Raw genomic sequence first — 17808 nt, 5'->3', positions numbered from 1 at the left:
AAAAAAATGTTTTCAACCAGAATATTATATATATATATATATATATATATATATACACACATATATATACATATACATACACACACATACATATATATATATATATATACACATACATATATATATACACATACATACACACACACACACACACACACACACTCCTACATATACACACATTACACATATATACATACACACACACATATATATATATATATATTTTAGATGGTTAAGCCTTCTTACTGAATGTTTGGTATTAGTTTCAAAGCTTGTATTTCACAGAATAAAAGTCTAACAGTTAATTTACCATAATTCAGTACTTTAATTAACTTGCAGGATATTTATCTTATCTAAACAAATGAAAAGTTAAACGCAGAATTTCCTCCTTCACAATGACAGTGCTGCTCTATCAAAATTTATCAGCACACCTGACAAGCTCAACTTGCAGGCCTAGGCTTAATGCAAATTCTACAGATGAATTCTCCCTGGTGTGTGAAAATAAACCATGTAAACAGAACACCATCAGCGAAAAGTAGCTGTCTCACATTGCACTTAATTTTCTTTCTATACATGTCTTGTTAGGCCTACGCTGTAGAGGTGTACTACAAAAAAAAGTACATGCAATGAAACAGGTTTAATTTCCTTACAACAATTTGCTTTGTGTTTATAATACACATTGTTGCATACAATATTTTAAATATTAGCACATTATCCCCAAACACACACACACATTTCTCAAAACAATGAAATCCATATCTGCAGCTTCAGTCAAACCTATTTCTCCCTAAAGTGTACTAAAACCAATTAAGAAATCATGTAATATAAAAACGAAATAACTAATTTTAGTTCATTCCACCTGTTTGATTTTGCTTTCTTTCTTCTTTCTCTCTTTTTATAATCTGATAATAACAGGTGTTAACGATTGAACTTCGTGTTTTTGTCATGATTAAGTCATATATTAATTCGGATCATATAAGAATGAAGGTATGTTATTTTTTTGCATTGCAACCTTATTAAGGGAAAAGAGATGTAGGTTCTGTAGATATCTATAGGATTTTTCTGCTATAAGAATAAGGTGGATCTTTAATCGAAACTGTTAATATTGGTTTCAATAAATAAAGCTTGTTAGAATGGAATATAGGCAGGATGAATGTGGGCATATATTACATATGTGAATCAGAACTATGAACATGTACCATAATGGGACAATATATTGTATATTAATACTGATTGTTAGTTTGTTTTAATTAAGATGGATTTTGATTATATTTTTCTGTTTATCATTTCGCAGCCCTGATGATGTCCAAGTAGGACGAAACGCATAGGCTGTGTTAAAGGGATTTTCACCTCATGAACTTTGAGACATTGAATCTTTGTTTTGAATTTACTACACTGGATTGAATACATTTTGTTCTGTTGGACAATCTTGGACTTTGGAATAAGCTCATAATAAAGAGTTGTTGGACTACAATATTGGACTGGAAAATAAATCTCGAATTTGGCGCTCCTTCCCATCTAGTTTATATTGACGGATAACTTCGTGGCTTGGACGGTAAACCACAGGAAGAAGAGCGCTGGAACTGATACATTTTTTCTTTTGAAATTTTGCTGGAACATACCCTGGTGCATACCTGGTCTTGCGCCTTACCGTCATTATTGAATAGTCATTGTGAAATCTTGTATTACCTTGACTAACTAACCGGGCATTTAACTGAGCAGGCCCACTCAAAAAAAAGAAGCCAGTAGTCACATTATATTTGTGGGACTCAAGTTCTTACCTCGTGAGTTACAAAGATTCGGTAAAGCTCCTCAGGTGACGTTAAAAAGGTCTCCTTCAAACTGATTTTGCAAGTTGGGATCTTCACTCCGGCAGGGTTACACGACTGTGTGGTGCTACTGGTAGGAGCAACCTAGGAGGCCATAGTTGAAAACAGATGGTTACAATTCCAGGAGATGATCTTACCCAGCTATAGCACATACAATTTACTACTTATTTAATCAATGAATTATTTCCACTAAAAAGATCATTAGGAGCAAGATGACAACAAATAAGTGGTGATAGTGCCTGGAGATGAACGGAAGAACACACTGGCATGAGATACATATATTGTTAATTTGTGATCTAACCAAATTATGCATTTACAATATATACCGCAAGGAGATACAGCCATGAGCCCAGACTCACACACACACCAGTAAAAATCCCAAGCAAGTATTACAATTTAGTCTACCAGTGCTAGGGTCAGCAATTTAGCGACTAGGCCACGCTGCATCCCAGAGGACATACAGTGCAGTGTGGAAATCAAGCTTTAAATGTCTCCCGGGGTAGGAGCTACGCTAGCAAACAAGATGGCTGCTTAGGCTCCCGGCTCCGCCGACCTCCGTATCCTGCCAGATGATCCTGTCGATAATCCTGTTTTTACGCCCGACCTCCATGTAGATGAACCGATGCACACTCTGATGGTGCAATCCCGAAATCTTAATCGGCTTGGTTGATGGAATTGTGTCGAGTTGAAGTTTGCGGCCTAGTCCAGCAGGAGAGCCGGGGCCTCGAGTTTTGACCCAGCTGGGGTGCAGTTGAACAACATCGGCCGTGAGAATCAAGCAGGGTCCGGTCTACCGCAGTTGAGGTCTTTTCGCCCGATGTTGACGGCGATCATTCTGATTGACTAACATCGAGGGAGGAGTGACGTGGCACGACAGTGGCTGTGGGTGGAGGTCCCTTTCCCGCAGATCCGGTTTGCTGCCGCAGGGGTTCGGTGTGTCGGGGTCTTCACTCGCTCGGAGTGCAGTTTGCTGTCGCAGAAACTGATCAGTCACCCGTCCGTTCCGCTCCCATCTGTTCACCCGGAGAAATCGGGCTCTCTGGGGAAGTGAATACGATTGGTACTGAGCGAGGAGAAATGGACCGGACGGAGCCCTAGCCGTCACTGAAGACAGTATTGGCAGCCATCGGGGCATTTCATTCACATATGGATGCCCTGCTTCACAAAATAATTATGGGCTTATCTGAGAAGGAGTGTGTGGAACCAGACCCTGCTCCACTGCCGGAACTGCTGCCAGCAACGATTTACATGACGACCATTTTGAATCTGGACGAGGATCCCTTGCGACAAGAGGCGCCGAAGCCCTCGGTTGGTACTCTTGAGAATCATGAACCCTGGTGTTTCGAACGTATTATTACACCTACCATCATTGCTGACTTTGGGAGAATCGATTGGCGTTCCCTTCCCGGAGACTCCTGTTGGTGATTGTTCTTGGACTTCTGTTTCATCCTTTCCCTCTTTGGTGACCGTACGATGGTGGAGAAAACAACATTGGGACTATCCGTCCATGAGGGAACGTTTCTGTGCTGATGGGAGTTCTTGAGGAATTACTGACTTTGATTTGTTTTGGACTGACTTTTTTCAGATTCTTTTTGCACTTTGATTCTCCTGTAGAAGTAGTGGTCCTACCGGGAGGGGTTCGCTCGCATGATGGTTCGAAGGGCCAAGGCTGAGATCGATTGACCGGGATTGGTACTATGGCCTTAATGGATGTGGGATTCGTAACTGTTGGTCTCACGAGAGGCTGGGCCGTGTATCACTGCTACCCCTAATTTACTTTTTCTGTGATCACAGATAAAAAATTGTATTTTCATCATAGGGGATGCTCGACTTTGGCGGGGGGGGGGGGGTGATGGAAGGGGACCGGGAGCCCATATGGAAATGTTTTTTCTTTTCTATTTTTAGAACCTAGTTAGTCGGGGCGACAGGCACACTGCTAGTTAGGGTTAGGAGATAGCCATATGCAGGGGTGCAGGGTGGGGGGGATGGGTTTATTGTTTTCTTTCTGTACTCGTTCTTATGGTTTTCTTTTCTTCAATCTTCTCTTTTGTCTCTCCCTTATAAGTAATATTAGCGAAATATCCTGATTTTGTTTAAATTCCAGTGTCTGGTTGCCATGCTTTTTCTACTATTCTGATTTTATGGGCGGGCGGGCTCTGAGGGCATGCGCTTAAATTGTTTGTTGATTGTAATGCCACAAATCCTGCTTCGTACTTATTAGCGCAGGCGTTTCAGCGATTCTTCTGTTGCTTCACGTCTATCCTGTCATTGTACCTGTGCACCCTATTATTATGTATGAATGTATGGCACCGGATATGTCTATTCCTTTTTCCTTGTTTTTAAAATAATAAAAAGATTTATAAAAAAAATGTCTCCCAATAGTGACTCTGTAATATAGGAGACCATGGCTTGCTTCCAGCACTAGAGAGAAGTAACGGGCAAGGTCATTACACATCAATAAAAAACAAGCATTAGAAATGCAATCGGGCTCGGATTTATTTGAGTTTGAGCTAATGGCATTGTAAATGCCAATGTATTGTTGCTATGTGTTATGGAGTGTGTTCATGTGGTGTGTACTGCCAGTGATCTCCTTGTGAGTGTGAGAATATTGCACCGTTACTGCCTGTGATGTCCTTCTTGTGAGTGTGAGAAGCTTGCACCTCTGCTGCCTGTGGTCTCCTTGTGAATGTAAGAAGCTTGCACTGCTGCTGCCTTGTGGAAATTAGCAAAATTAATGTACCTAAGCGGCGTTCATTTGCCCTCTCCCGTCCCCCCTCCCTGTAGGCACCACGTATACCCTGAAATGTTGACCGCATCATTCTGCCAATGAAAGCCCGTGCCCATATGTACATGACAGCCATTTTAGGCACCTTGGCCTCTTGCCCACTCATTAGAATCACTGGCTTCCCTCCTGCGCGCATTTGAGCACCCCCCTCCCACTCTCACATGCATAGACCATGAAACCCAGCACTCTGCGCGACCCTGCTATGAAAGGCAACCCTCCTGCTTGACCCAGGCACCACCCCCCCCATTTCCCTCTTGAAGAGGCATCCTTCGCCTCAGCTGACATAGCCCCCCAGCTGTATCTGACTGCCCCTGTTCTCTCATGTACGGGTCATAAGACCTCTCTCTCTCTCTGTGCGACTCTGACCCTGCGCGCACCCTGACCCCCTCCTTCTCCCTCACATGGACAAGTCATAAACCTTCTCCTTCTGCAGGACCCTGTCCTTGGGAGTCACGGCCGCGCCTGACCAACACCTCCTTTCCTTCCATGAATGCCCCACTGTTGACAAGCCTTCCCTCCGCGCTCGATTGTCCACGTGGCATGAATGCCACTCCTTTGATGACCCCTTCCCCCGAGTCCGACTGACCACACATGTCCGAGGCCATCGCCTAAGCCAGAGGATACCATTTACTGCACTTTATTGTATGAAGTCACTCCTCTTCAAAGGACCCACTATTGATCCTGGTCTCCCCACCCCCTGGGCTACGATCAGGCGCACACATCCTAATAATCAGCGGAACATTCAGCTGCGTCATTGCCCCCTCTCTTATCAGCAGGTCAAGGGTCCCTATTGTGAACACATGTGGGGTAGGATTGACACGAGGATTATGGGGTTATCTTTTCTTTGTTTCACAATGCTGTGACTGTAATGCCAAGTGTTTTGTAAGGTATAAAAGGCTGAGTCTCAGCTCACTTGTTAGAGCACCTCGAGACGATACCTTGTTGTCTGATCTGATGTGTTCTGCTCCGTCGGAATAAACTTCTGTTTCCTGCCTTCTGGTCTCCGGCGCCTGCCTCATTGCTTGGTAAACTTGAATGGTACAAGGGCGGTTAGCGCCGGGCAAATCTTGAGAAAGGTCCTAGCCCTACCTTTTTCAACAATTGGCGTCCCAAAGCGTGGGGCCCATCAGCGACACGTGGATCCAGTGGGAGAGGTCCCGACGACAGAGTGAACGACTGCAACGATCGGGAGAGCTCGTGTCCGATAGACCCTCGTCTGACAGCCGATCATCCGACCTTCACTAGTTCTGAACAGACCTCTCTCGAGTGATCCACGGTCCTGACTGGGAACCATCAGGAGTGCCACGGGCATCACGAAGAAGAGAGGACGATCGGGCGCTGGATCCAGGAGACAGGAAACCGTCCACGCGGTCCGGGTAAGGTCGTGTAAACACGACGAATTGAGAAAAGATTGTTTTGTTTGGATAATACTAGTATTACGCTTTGTTGAAACCTCTGGAGATTCACTGTCTGCAAACGGGGAAAAACAAACAGGCTCTCTCTTTGCAAGCAGTGAAGGATAGGTAACGCAGACTTTTTGTCCCCGTTGTAATCTGTCGTGCCTATCTTCCTCCCCCACGGTTTCCCGAACTGTTGTTCGTGGATTATTGTCTGGAGATTCTTTGTCTGCAAACAGGGAAGAACAAGGTCTCTCTTTGCAGGTAGAGAAAGAGTGGGTAGCGATAACTTTTCGTGCCCACTTATTCTCCCCACTGAATTGTTTGATTGGCCGATTATTCGGTATTGGTTCGTTTGAGGTATTCACCGCCGGCAAACAACGGAGAATAGAAATATTCTGTCTAGTCTTTGCCCGCCGTGATAAGATAGGTAGTGCAGACTTTTGTCCCCGGTGTAAACCGTCATGCCTATCTTCTCCCCACTGGTTGGTAGCCTGTTTAGCCCGGACCGCTTATTAGAGATGAACCATCCAGCTCCACTGGAGGGCACCCCTAATAAGGACATGTTCACTAAGCATGGACTAGTCGCTATAGCTTATAATAGGTTATGGCATAAAAATACAAGAAAAGGAGTTGAGCGAAATCAGTAGGCCACTGAGGAGTTATCAACTTCGCTAAAAATAAAATAAGAAACGCTAGAAACAACCCGTAATAAGAAACATACAAATGGCGAGGGAAGACAAGTTTGACAGCAGGCAAGCCACGAGGTAGCTAGGTTCCGTTGCCTATTCCTGCCCTAAACATGTCTGCCTCATTGCCCACCACGCCCAAATAACGGTCACGTGAAATAGATACAAATCAATAGGTACCTACCCCCATCCCGGAAACTCCCGAAGTGCCACAGGTCCGCGGTTACGCCCATCCGGTAGGCGAGGCCTCGAGGCATGCGGGGCTCGCCTGGACGCAGTCGGAAGGGGAGGCTGTGGGGCGGACGGCCCAGAAAACCGTGATGGCCTCTCCTTCTCTCCTCCTCTGCTGCCCTGCAGGCCACGGGGGGGGGCTGTCTTGCCTCAGCCACCGACCACCCCCCCCCCTCTGTCTCTCGCCTGGTCCGACCCGCGAAGAAGGCCGAAGCCAAAAGCGAGAACGGCGGCGCTTGCAAGTAGTCCCGCCACATGTCAAATTCCTGGATAGTTACAGGTAGTCCCGCCACATGTCCACCTCTGGAGAGTTGGAGGTAGTCCCGCCACCTTATCAAAGAGGAAGGGGGGGGGGCTGTCTTGCCTCAGCCGCCGACCACCCCCCCCATCTTCAATAGCCGGCACGGCCAATACCGAAGCGGCAGAGCCGAGGAACGGCGCGGGGTCGCTGGAAGGGGGAGGCGGCGCGAACGAGCCTCCCCCACCTCCCTTCAGGTGGAGGCTTCCAGCGACACCCCAACGCTCTTACTTAAAGAGGGTCCACAACAAAAAACGGTCTTCTGCCCAGGACGGGCACACGCTCCATGCCTTCTCTCCTCGATCTTGAAGATTCTATGAGAGCCGGGGGGGCACCCCGATCCCTCCTCATGGGCGCCCCTGCCCCCCTCACTGGGAACCGCGACATCGACGCACTCCTGCCGGCGCCAGCCTCAGTTTGGAAATGGCTAAAACACAGCCAAGGTACAGACTTGTTCAGTTCCGGTGGGACACCAGAGTGACCCGGTAGGAAAATTGTTGCCGCCCTCCCCACTCTTTGACTGATGGTCCATATTGTTAGACTGTTACCACATTACGCAAAACTTTTTGAACTGCCAACGGAAGGTTCTGGTCCAACCATGAGTCATTGGAAACATTCTGACTATACCGGAACCTGCCTGACCTTGCCCAAAATGGCGCCGATACACGAAACAAAACTTTTTGCCCTGTTCACCCGGATTGCTCGAATCTTGATGCTCTGAGATACGTGTGCATTTTTGGACAATGGAAGTCGATAGGATGGATAATGAGTATGTGTTTAGAGAAGAAAGCAATGTAAGACAGATATTGATCATGTGTTTGGACAATGAACTGATTTAGGGTGGGTACTAATTATGATTTGGGAAAATGAACTGGTGTAATTTAGACAGTGAATGAGCATTTGGATACTGAATTAATGAATTAATTGAAAAACAGAATTCTTGACATGCATCATGCTTGCTCTGTAGGGAAGTTTGATACGATTTTATTGCACTGCTGCACTTTATGCAATGAACTGCCACCAACTTCGTTCTTCTTGTGTACAGTTCCAATCTGCTCCGTGGCCGGTCCACTGGGTTGTAGGCCTGTATTTATACATCAACACTTTTTTATTAAAAGTATTTTGAAAAAGAAAGCATAGTTGTAGTGGTTGCGTTAATGAGTTTCGAATGTTTTGCTACTATGAGCAAAAGAATAAGTATGATGAAAGCTGAAGGTTAAAAAGAACCAGATATTTAGCAGCTACATTATGTGTCACAGGCAGCTGGAAAAATGTTTTAGACACACTTAAAACGACACCACAATGCCACCTGACCGCCACCCTTGCACCCAACAAAAGGGGTTGCGACCAAGTAACCTATGTAGATATCATATACCTGACATTACTGGTCCTTCTGGGCTTAAACGCCGAGATGGTAAAGAAATGCACTACGTGGAGATAGGTCGAGTATGTGGTAGGTAAAAACATTTCCAGATTACTACATGCTGATGTGGTTTGAATGCTGCCCCCCCCACCCCTTCTTTCTCCTCCCTTCTGCAGGTCGCATTGGAACATCGGCTGAAGTATGGGAGAACGATGATTGAACCACCGACGAAAAGGGAAGGAGGGAATATGTGCATAGTCCTTATGACGATAAGTTTTTAAAAGACGTAGACTTAAACATGACTGTTCCTCCTTAGAACGTAGCGACTGGGAGGATGGACTGACATAGAAACTTGACGGGTACTGTATGACGAAAATTGACTCGAAATAACACGTTAGATAATGTAACTAGACGTTTTGACTAGATAGGGAAAGGACAAAGAAGAGTGCATGGGTAAGGGTTACCAAGGCACCACCCGTCTGGGAAGTTAGAAATGTTGCTGATGTTCAAAATGTACTGCCCCCCTTCTCACACCATTATAGATCTAGCCAAGCTGTCCGACTGATCTCCCGATCAATACTAGCCGTTGCCTCAGCCTGGAGAACTTCCCACCAAAGGAAGGAACTGAAAAATGGTTTAAGATCCAACCATGGGTAAATAGCGCGACCAGGTTAATTTCAGATCGACTGACCACGGTGTAAGTATTAGCGACTGAGAACACTCACGAAGATAGTAATTGAGAGAAAAAGGAGGAAAAAGGTAAAAAGAGCTAAGCACATAGATAAATAGGATACTAAAGATGCGCAGCATGCAGAAGTTCTCTTTGGCCAATAACTGTTTTATGTTTTGTCATGAACCCTTTTTGTATGTAACACATGTACTGCCTTCCCCTGTCTGAGTTTGTGTGTATGTAATGTACGAGTTTTATGTCCTCCCTCTGTCTTGTGTTTCCGTGTTACCTGACCCCTACCGTTCTGTGTTATGAATGCACTAAACGACCTGTTGCCGTACACGTCTCTTTCTCTCTCTCCCCTCGATCTCTCTCTCTCCCTCTATCTGTCTCTCTCTCTCTCTCTCTCTCTCTCTCTCTCTCTCTCTCTACATGTCATATGTGTACTGAATAGCTCGTTTAGGTTGCGGACGACTCTCACTCTCTACGAGAGTCCCCCTGTTCCATCTTCCTTTTTTTGTATATATTTTGTGCCCCGCTGGCACCAGTCTGATTGGATACTCTGTGAACACAAAGGTGTTCGGTGAAATTGACAGATAATAAAATGATTGTGATTTGCCATATTACTACCTCTCCTTTCTACAAAATAAATGAACTCGAATTGGCTAAGAAAGAAAGGACAGGTGAGACGACTAAGGTCCCCTAATCTGGCCCTTTTATAAGGGGGACTATATGTCAATGGCATCCTAATTTTTTTAATTGTTAGAGACAAGCGCCAACGTCCAGATTGACCCCCAATGCCCAGATTGCCCCACCCCTTTGCACCTAAGCGCGAATGCCCGAAGCGTCCCAGCCCCACTTGATTGACCCCGGCTACTGTCCCCGATATATATATATGATGACCATGAGTAACTGCCGCCCTTCGAGAAAAACCTGTTTGACCCTGTCTTTCAATGATTGCACCCCGCTCCGTTTGAAAGAGTTAGCCAGCTCTAAAGGGAAATGTAAGACTGTTCAGGCTCGGGTTAGAAGGACGAGTCTCCCCTGAATGTTGTCAATCTTGGGGTTTTTGTTGAAATACGCAGGTGATAAGAGTCTGACCTCTGTCCATATATGTCATGAACGAACGCCGATTAGACTTGGTGCGAACGCAGTAGAAATACCCACCTACTTACTTCATGGTAATAGACTTCTGACTATGACCAATGAGCATAACGCCAGGTGCTAGGATTGCGAGTGGAATTCAGATGTAAAAATCTCTTCTCCTGCCAGTTCTCTAAAACTTGTTTTTACCCATTTAAAGATACTCAATCACCGGAGGAGAAGGGCCGGACGTAACGCACAGCCTGGCCGCAGATCATGGGACACATGCGACCTCGACCAAAGGTGGAGCCGCAGCACAACAAGAAACGGGACGAGGCAGCACTTTCAAAGGCGGTAAAAGAAAGGATGAAGGGCTGTCCTGAAGCTCGCCGTCCGCCAACCCACGTGTGCCTGGAGCCTCCGTCCCCCTTTTCAAGCCCGATTGATGGGCCTGCTTGCTTGTTATCCATTGCTCCCTTGGTCCTTTTGGTGTGTCCCAGGAAATCTGCTCCCACTCCGCCCTCTCACTCCCATCGACTATTTGAACGACACACCCTCTTTTCCATGTGACTTCTTGTCAAAAAGGAAGAACAGCCTTCGGGTGGGAATAGGGTGTTGCCACGGAAATATAGGTGCCGAGCATAAGGCACCACTAAACGGATTGGTTAGGGAACAGGACTGTGGTCTAACAGCAGAGGACTGACTGCACCCTGCAACGCGTAAGGATAAGACCCGAGCTGGACCTATAGCTCCACCGCCGGTGCTCAACAGCGCCAACGAAAGGACACGGACTAGAGCCTACCAGTGATGGCTCACTGCTAAAAGACACTGTGACGAAGAGATCTTGTGTATTGAACTGAATTCCGCCCTCAACTGCTTGGTCAAAATGTTCATTGGTCACATTTTTAAGTCAGAAACATTTATGCTATGTAGTGCTTTTGAAATGATAGGAACTCGACAAATGCAATTTCCTATGTGCTGCATTCTGCCCATCACATCAACTGTTCATGATTTTTATGCAATATGTTAGTATTGACAAATGCTATTTCATCAACCACATGTTTATATGTACACCCCTTAACTAGGAAGGATAGGAAAATGAACTGTTGTTGTTTATATGTACGCCCATCAACTAGGAAGAATAGGAAAATGAACTCGCTTATGTTAAAAGCGGCGACTGTGGAAATTAGCAAAATTAATGTACCTAAGCGGCGTTCATTTGCCCTCTCCCGTCCCCCCTCCCTGTAGGCACCACGTATACCCTGAAATGTTGACCGCATCATTCTGCCAATGAAAGCCCGTGCCCATATGTACATGACAGCCATTTTAGGCACCTTGGCCTCTTGCCCACTCATTAGAATCACTGGCTTCCCTCCTGCGCGCATTTGAGCACCCCCCTCCCACTCTCACATGCATAGACCATGAAACCCAGCACTCTGCGCGACCCTGCTATGAAAGGCAACCCTCCTGCTTGACCCAGGCACCACCCCCCCCCCCATTTCCCTCTTGAAGAGGCATCCTTCGCCTCAGCTGACATAGCCCCCCAGCTGTATCTGACTGCCCCTGTTCTCTCATGTACGGGTCATAAGACCTCTCTCTCTCTCTGTGCGACTCTGACCCTGCGCGCACCCTGACCCCCTCCTTCTCCCTCACATGGACAAGTCATAAACCTTCTCCTTCTGCAGGACCCTGTCCTTGGGAGTCACGGCCGCGCCTGACCAACACCTCCTTTCCTTCCATGAATGCCCCACTGTTGACAAGCCTTCCCTCCGCGCTCGATTGTCCACGTGGCATGAATGCCACTCCTTTGATGACCCCTTCCCCCGAGTCCGACTGACCACACATGTCCGAGGCCATCGCCTAAGCCAGAGGATACCATTTACTGCACTTTATTGTATGAAGTCACTCCTCTTCAAAGGACCCACTATTGATCCTGGTCTCCCCACCCCCTGGGCTACGATCAGGCGCACACATCCTAATAATCAGCGGAACATTCAGCTGCGTCATTGCCCCCTCTCTTATCAGCAGGTCAAGGGTCCCTATTGTGAACACATGTGGGGTAGGATTGACACGAGGATTATGGGGTTATCTTTTCTTTGTTTCACAATGCTGTGACTGTAATGCCAAGTGTTTTGTAAGGTATAAAAGGCTGAGTCTCAGCTCACTTGTTAGAGCACCTCGAGACGATACCTTGTTGTCTGATCTGATGTGTTCTGCTCCGTCGGAATAAACTTCTGTTTCCTGCCTTCTGGTCTCCGGCGCCTGCCTCATTGCTTGGTAAACTTGAATGGTACAAGGGCGGTTAGCGCCGGGCAAATCTTGAGAAAGGTCCTAGCCCTACCTTTTTCAACAGCCTGTGATGTCGTTCTTGTGAGTGGGAAAAGATTGCACCTCAGCTGCCTGTGGTCTCCTTGTGAGTGTAAGAAGCTTGCACAGCTGCTGCCTGTGATGTCCTACTCACTACTCTACTCACTACTCTACTCACTACTCTACTCTACTCACTACTCACTGCTCTACTCACTACTCACTGCTCTACTCACTACTCACTGCTCACTGCTCTACTCACTACTCTACTCACTACTCACTACTCTACTCACTACTCACTACTCTACTCACTACTCACTACTCTGCACTCACTACTCTACTCACTACTCACCACTCACTACTCTACTCCTCACTACTCACTACTCACTACTCACTTCTCTACTCACTACTCTGCACTCACTACTTTACTCACTACTCTACTCACCTCACTACTCACCTCACTACTCTACTCACTACTCTACTCACTACTGACTACTCTACTCACTACTCTGCACTCACTACTCACTACACCACTCAACCATGGTCCACATCTCAGCACAAACTGCTTCCACAACCCATGGAGTGCCACCGATTTAGAGAGGAATCATGGTAACCACAAAGATCTTGCTGATGTGAACCCCCCACGCCGCCCCCCACTTCCTCCTCTCCGCGGAAACAGGCCTTTTTGAAGTACCAGAATGGTCTGTGCCGTCCCAAACTCACGCCAGAGAGCCATCAACTAACATCAACTGTGATCCCCTCCACCCAAAGTTCTATATTGATCTGGCAATCGTGGTATGCAGGATAAATAAAATAAAGGAAATAGTGGGGGGGGGGGGGAGAAGGGGAGGTCGACAACCAGCGTGGCAGAACAGCTGTAATAAAAAAGCAGTGTGTGTCAGGGAGACAAGCAGGGGTTGAGAGAGGAGATGAGTGAGAGAGAAACAAGAGAAGGCGAAAGAGCAGAACAGTAATATGGAGGGCAGCGCGCAGGCAGCTGAAGAACTGCATTAAAGCGAAGAAATGCGGAGAAAACAGAATGATCAGGTGGAGTTCGCGATGCAAGAATGAACTTTTAACACCATCACACATGTTCTTCTTTGTGTGAAAAAACAACCGCAGCCAATGTAGGTCTGGCTAATTCCCCAATCTATACAAGGTAAACTACGGACATAGCACTGTAGCCCGCCCGCCTCACAAGTATTGCCCCGAAGGGGTGTGCCGAAAGGCCCCACGTTCGCTAGGCTTCTAGGGAAAATACGGCAGCCAAGTCAGTGGCAAGGTGACTTCATTTTGCTTGTCAACGTGCTTCTCTCCTGCCACATGTCACTCACTGAACGCTTCTATGAGCCCAGATACATGCAGAATGATGACAATGAAATACAGTGCATGCGAATGTCATACATAAAACACGCAAATTGTCATGAAAAGTGTGCTGTTCGAACTTGTTAACTTATCAGTGGCTTCCAAAAGGAGCCGGCCACGGGTAACTCATTTTGCATGCACTCTTTACAAACAATTTTTAAAATCCTGCGAGATTTAACGAACGAGACACTAGCATCATGCTATGCCGTGTACCTAGAAAGGAGCTTCATTTTACCCCTCGTGTGTGTGCAAAGTATCACCCGTTCAAGACGCACTTCTCTGAAGACGAAGAAAGACAGTTAAATAAGAAACAAAGACACAAAACCACTTGTTTCTCAAGTGCTCCGGATCTCTGATGAAACCACCATGTCCACCATTTTAGGTTGTCAGGAGCCCTCACCACAGTGCCAATATGCTGCAGGCAGCTGAAGAAAAGGCGCACCAGGCCTGTCCTGTTGAGCACTTGAGTGCCCGGCAGTAAATATTTGCTTTGGCAGATGTACAACAGGCAGGAGCTGCCATCAAAACATCAATGGCGCCCACAAGATACAAATGGTAACAATAGAACATGACATCAGGTGATCACCAGCTTCACGCGATGCGCTTTCAGGTACGCAGATCACAAATTTGGCCCGAATGATAGCTCAGCTGCATGACGCGCAAGCCTAGTCCCATCCCCCAAAAGTAGAGTTCGATGATGATTGCAGTGTATTCAGCCTGTCATTCTTCTGAGGCCGATTACATGAGTACCAGTTTCTTTTGATTGAACCTAAGTAAGCGCCTCGACGCGTCTACACCATGGTATTCAACGCTATAGACACATAAGGCAATAAAAGTCTGTCCAGAGGGACTTCAACAGAGAGAAAGCCAAAGGCATGCTATACTACCTCGACTAAGCAGCAGCAGTGGCAGACCATCATAGCACTACTACACACACACACTTGGTGCAAGCCTTAGTCCAAAACGACCGCCATCACATCGAGGTCACGTTTAACGCAAGCAGTCGCAGTTTTCCTATCACTCAGATTTATTTCGAGACCCAAAGAAGACGGCAAGCTCTGCTCCCGGCCTCCTTGTGTATGCATACTGCGCATAGCTCTCTGCAGAGTGTGTTATGACAAAAGTTAAACACACCAGCCAGTGGCTAAACAAATACCCACCTCCAAGGCCGTATCACTAGTGAACGTTTGGTGCCTCAACCAGTGAGCACAGTAACACTCACTGCAGCCACATGACCATCAGGGAGTCCCACTCCCATGGCCCGTGAGTGAGAAGCCATCCGTGCAATGCACACGGAACCGCCCCGGCCACATCAAAGTGTCTGCTGTGCCGAGCTAGGGGTGGCATAAGCGCACTCCAGGCGGGGTATTTTAAACGGGGATTAAGCAGCAGCCCGGACGCTATCCGAGCCATGCACGGATCGCCTTTGGCTGGTAATGCCGCAACACTTTTGGTGTTAACATATTCAAGTCTCCAAACGCAAGCCGGAGACTCACGATTCAAGGCATCCCCATAACTGGTATTTCGAAAGTTGTTGAATACGTCGCTTATTTGTGAACACCAATTAGCACACTCTCCGCGCATCTGTGCACATTCGGTTATGGACAACACAATAGAGAAACGAAAGCGTAGCATTAATAGTGCATCTAAACATAACATGCTAAACGACGCAGCTATGCGTCAAATTAATCCCGAACACCAGTTTTATTTTAAATGCGTCCTTCAATCAAGAGAGACCTGCGGAAAATCACCTGGGGTTGAGGAACAGCAGAGACACAAACCACGGCTCTTCGGCTGCGCTTGTCAAGAGCGACGACATCCCCCCGGGCCGAGGTTGGTCTGTTCGAGCCGGTTTTGCATTGCTTGCTCGCTCCAGCAAACTTTTTACTAAAGTTTCATCTGCTGGCGCGTTCCCTTTCGAATGCAACCTTCACAATCCGTGCCATTTGCTAACGCATTATTCCTTCAAAATCTAACCAAATGTAACACATAAATGTGAATTCAATAAGGCCACAGGGCATACAGGACATTTGTTCAGGCTATTGACTTGCTCGCGTGTCCCACGGAAAAGAAGGAAATGGCGCCCTTTGGAAATGAGACTCTTCAGGAAACACAAGAACTACAGTGTGGACGAGCATGTATGAGTCATCTTCTGTGAGCCTCGCCTGCTGCCTCGTGAGCTCTTATCATCTGGATTGCATTACATGGGCACTCTGACAGCTCCTAATTAAGATGAATCACTCTCCCGTGCTCGCTCGCGAACAGAAAATGCCAACTCGGGCACGCGTACATTGCATACAGCCTATCACGTCAACGCTACTGAATACACAGCACAGCGAAGACGAATCACTAGGCAGATGCCAGAAAAATCTAAGGAATGTCCCAGCCGGAGTCCTTTCTGAAACTTTTTTTTCTAAATGCTAAAGAGCTCGCAAGCTCCTCCTACACTTCCGTGTAGGGGAGGCCCGAGCCCTAAAAATCATCTGTTCTGTGCCCTTAAATGGTTTCAATGCTTGGATATATCAGACAAGACTCAAAATCTTTTAACCGCATCGCTGCGGCGGTTATTTTCGCGCTACCCGGCTTTTTTCTAAAAGCCGCGTTAGATGACGAGCTCAGCTCGTCATCCGCACACGCCCCCCTGTGGCTGATGACGAGCGGAGCTCGTCATCAGCATCGAAGGGGTTAAAAAGGAATACCATCTCGTTTACAAGCAGAATCGGGAGACAGTCACAGCTGAGAGTTCTACACTACGCCCATTTGTAAGAATACAGAGAAATGGGTTAGAATTGGGAACAGCATGTAGCATTACTGTATCATCAAGTTATGGTTCTGCATAGGTGTCCCATATCAATGCGACACCCGTAAATACTGAATGACAATCTGAAAATCGATTATATATGTAATAACCTGGAATGGTAGCAACTGCAACCCCTCTTATCTCATGCTTGCCGGTGGATCCTGTGGGTTGACGTGGTTCTGGTTGGCAAGGCAGATTGTAAATATGTAGTTCCGTTTAATGCCTAGGCGGTGGTTTAACTCCGCTTTAGTGAATTCTGTGATCCCTTTTGTTTTTAAGTGCGAGATAATCTGTAGAATTGATGATGCGATTGACAGACATGGGTGGCAAGGGTGGGAAAATGCACTCACTGTAAGAAGGGCATTGTATGATCTGGGTTTAACAGAAGATTGGTGGAAACAACATTATTCAGAAACAATGTACTCCTTTTATTCGTTCATGTTTGGATTACTAGTTTTTCTCCTCTAGACCTGCAGAAGTCTGAAATAATTGATTACAATGACCGGATTCTCTCAAACCACTCCTTTGGCTTCGTGTAAAATGGTGAAGGCTAAAGAACTCAATAACAGACTTCCACCCAATAAATTACTCACGAGCATTCCAGATGGTACCAGTTCTTTGGAATTTTGGGGGTATTGAAGAATTGGTATCATAAAAGCAGTGGACAGGAAGTTTGCGAAGAACACAACAATGAGAAAGGTGGAATAGACAAAGACAAACTAACCCAGCAGCCCTAGAAAAACAGTGATTTTGGATATTCCACTCCGCTATCCCACCAATGCACAGCTATTTGAGGAAGGGCACAGATATATTGGTCTTATGGAGCTTTATGAGGGGTTTCAAATGAACTTCTTCAGCCAGCGTTTACAGAAGGAGAGCAAAACTTGTCTTTAAAGAGAGAAGACTACCTACTGCCTTATTAAGGCAATTGAGAACGCCATGGTTATACCAGACCTTATAAGAGATTAAGAGTGTGTTCCTAGAATATCTTAAG

General features: G+C 46.5%; 1 protein-coding gene across 1 annotated transcript in view; it reads right to left on the bottom strand.

The window, feature by feature from the left end:
* AHSA1 (activator of HSP90 ATPase activity 1) overlaps positions 1 to 17808 on the bottom strand; it is a 214090-nt gene that overhangs the window by 104535 nt on the left and 91747 nt on the right. The window contains exon 6 of the mRNA XM_086937559.1: positions 1782 to 1913. Within this exon, the coding sequence (XP_086793685.1) occupies positions 1782 to 1913 (132 nt within the window). The remainder of the gene's footprint in view (positions 1 to 1781; positions 1914 to 17808) is intronic.

The sequence above is a fragment of the Lissotriton vulgaris genome, chromosome 9 (assembly GCF_964263255.1).
Source record: "Lissotriton vulgaris chromosome 9, aLisVul1.2, whole genome shotgun sequence".
In the NCBI taxonomy this organism is placed as follows: domain Eukaryota; kingdom Metazoa; phylum Chordata; class Amphibia; order Caudata; family Salamandridae; genus Lissotriton; species Lissotriton vulgaris.
Note: the sequence above shows the minus strand (reverse complement) of the source record. Positions and strands in the feature narration are given on the sequence as shown.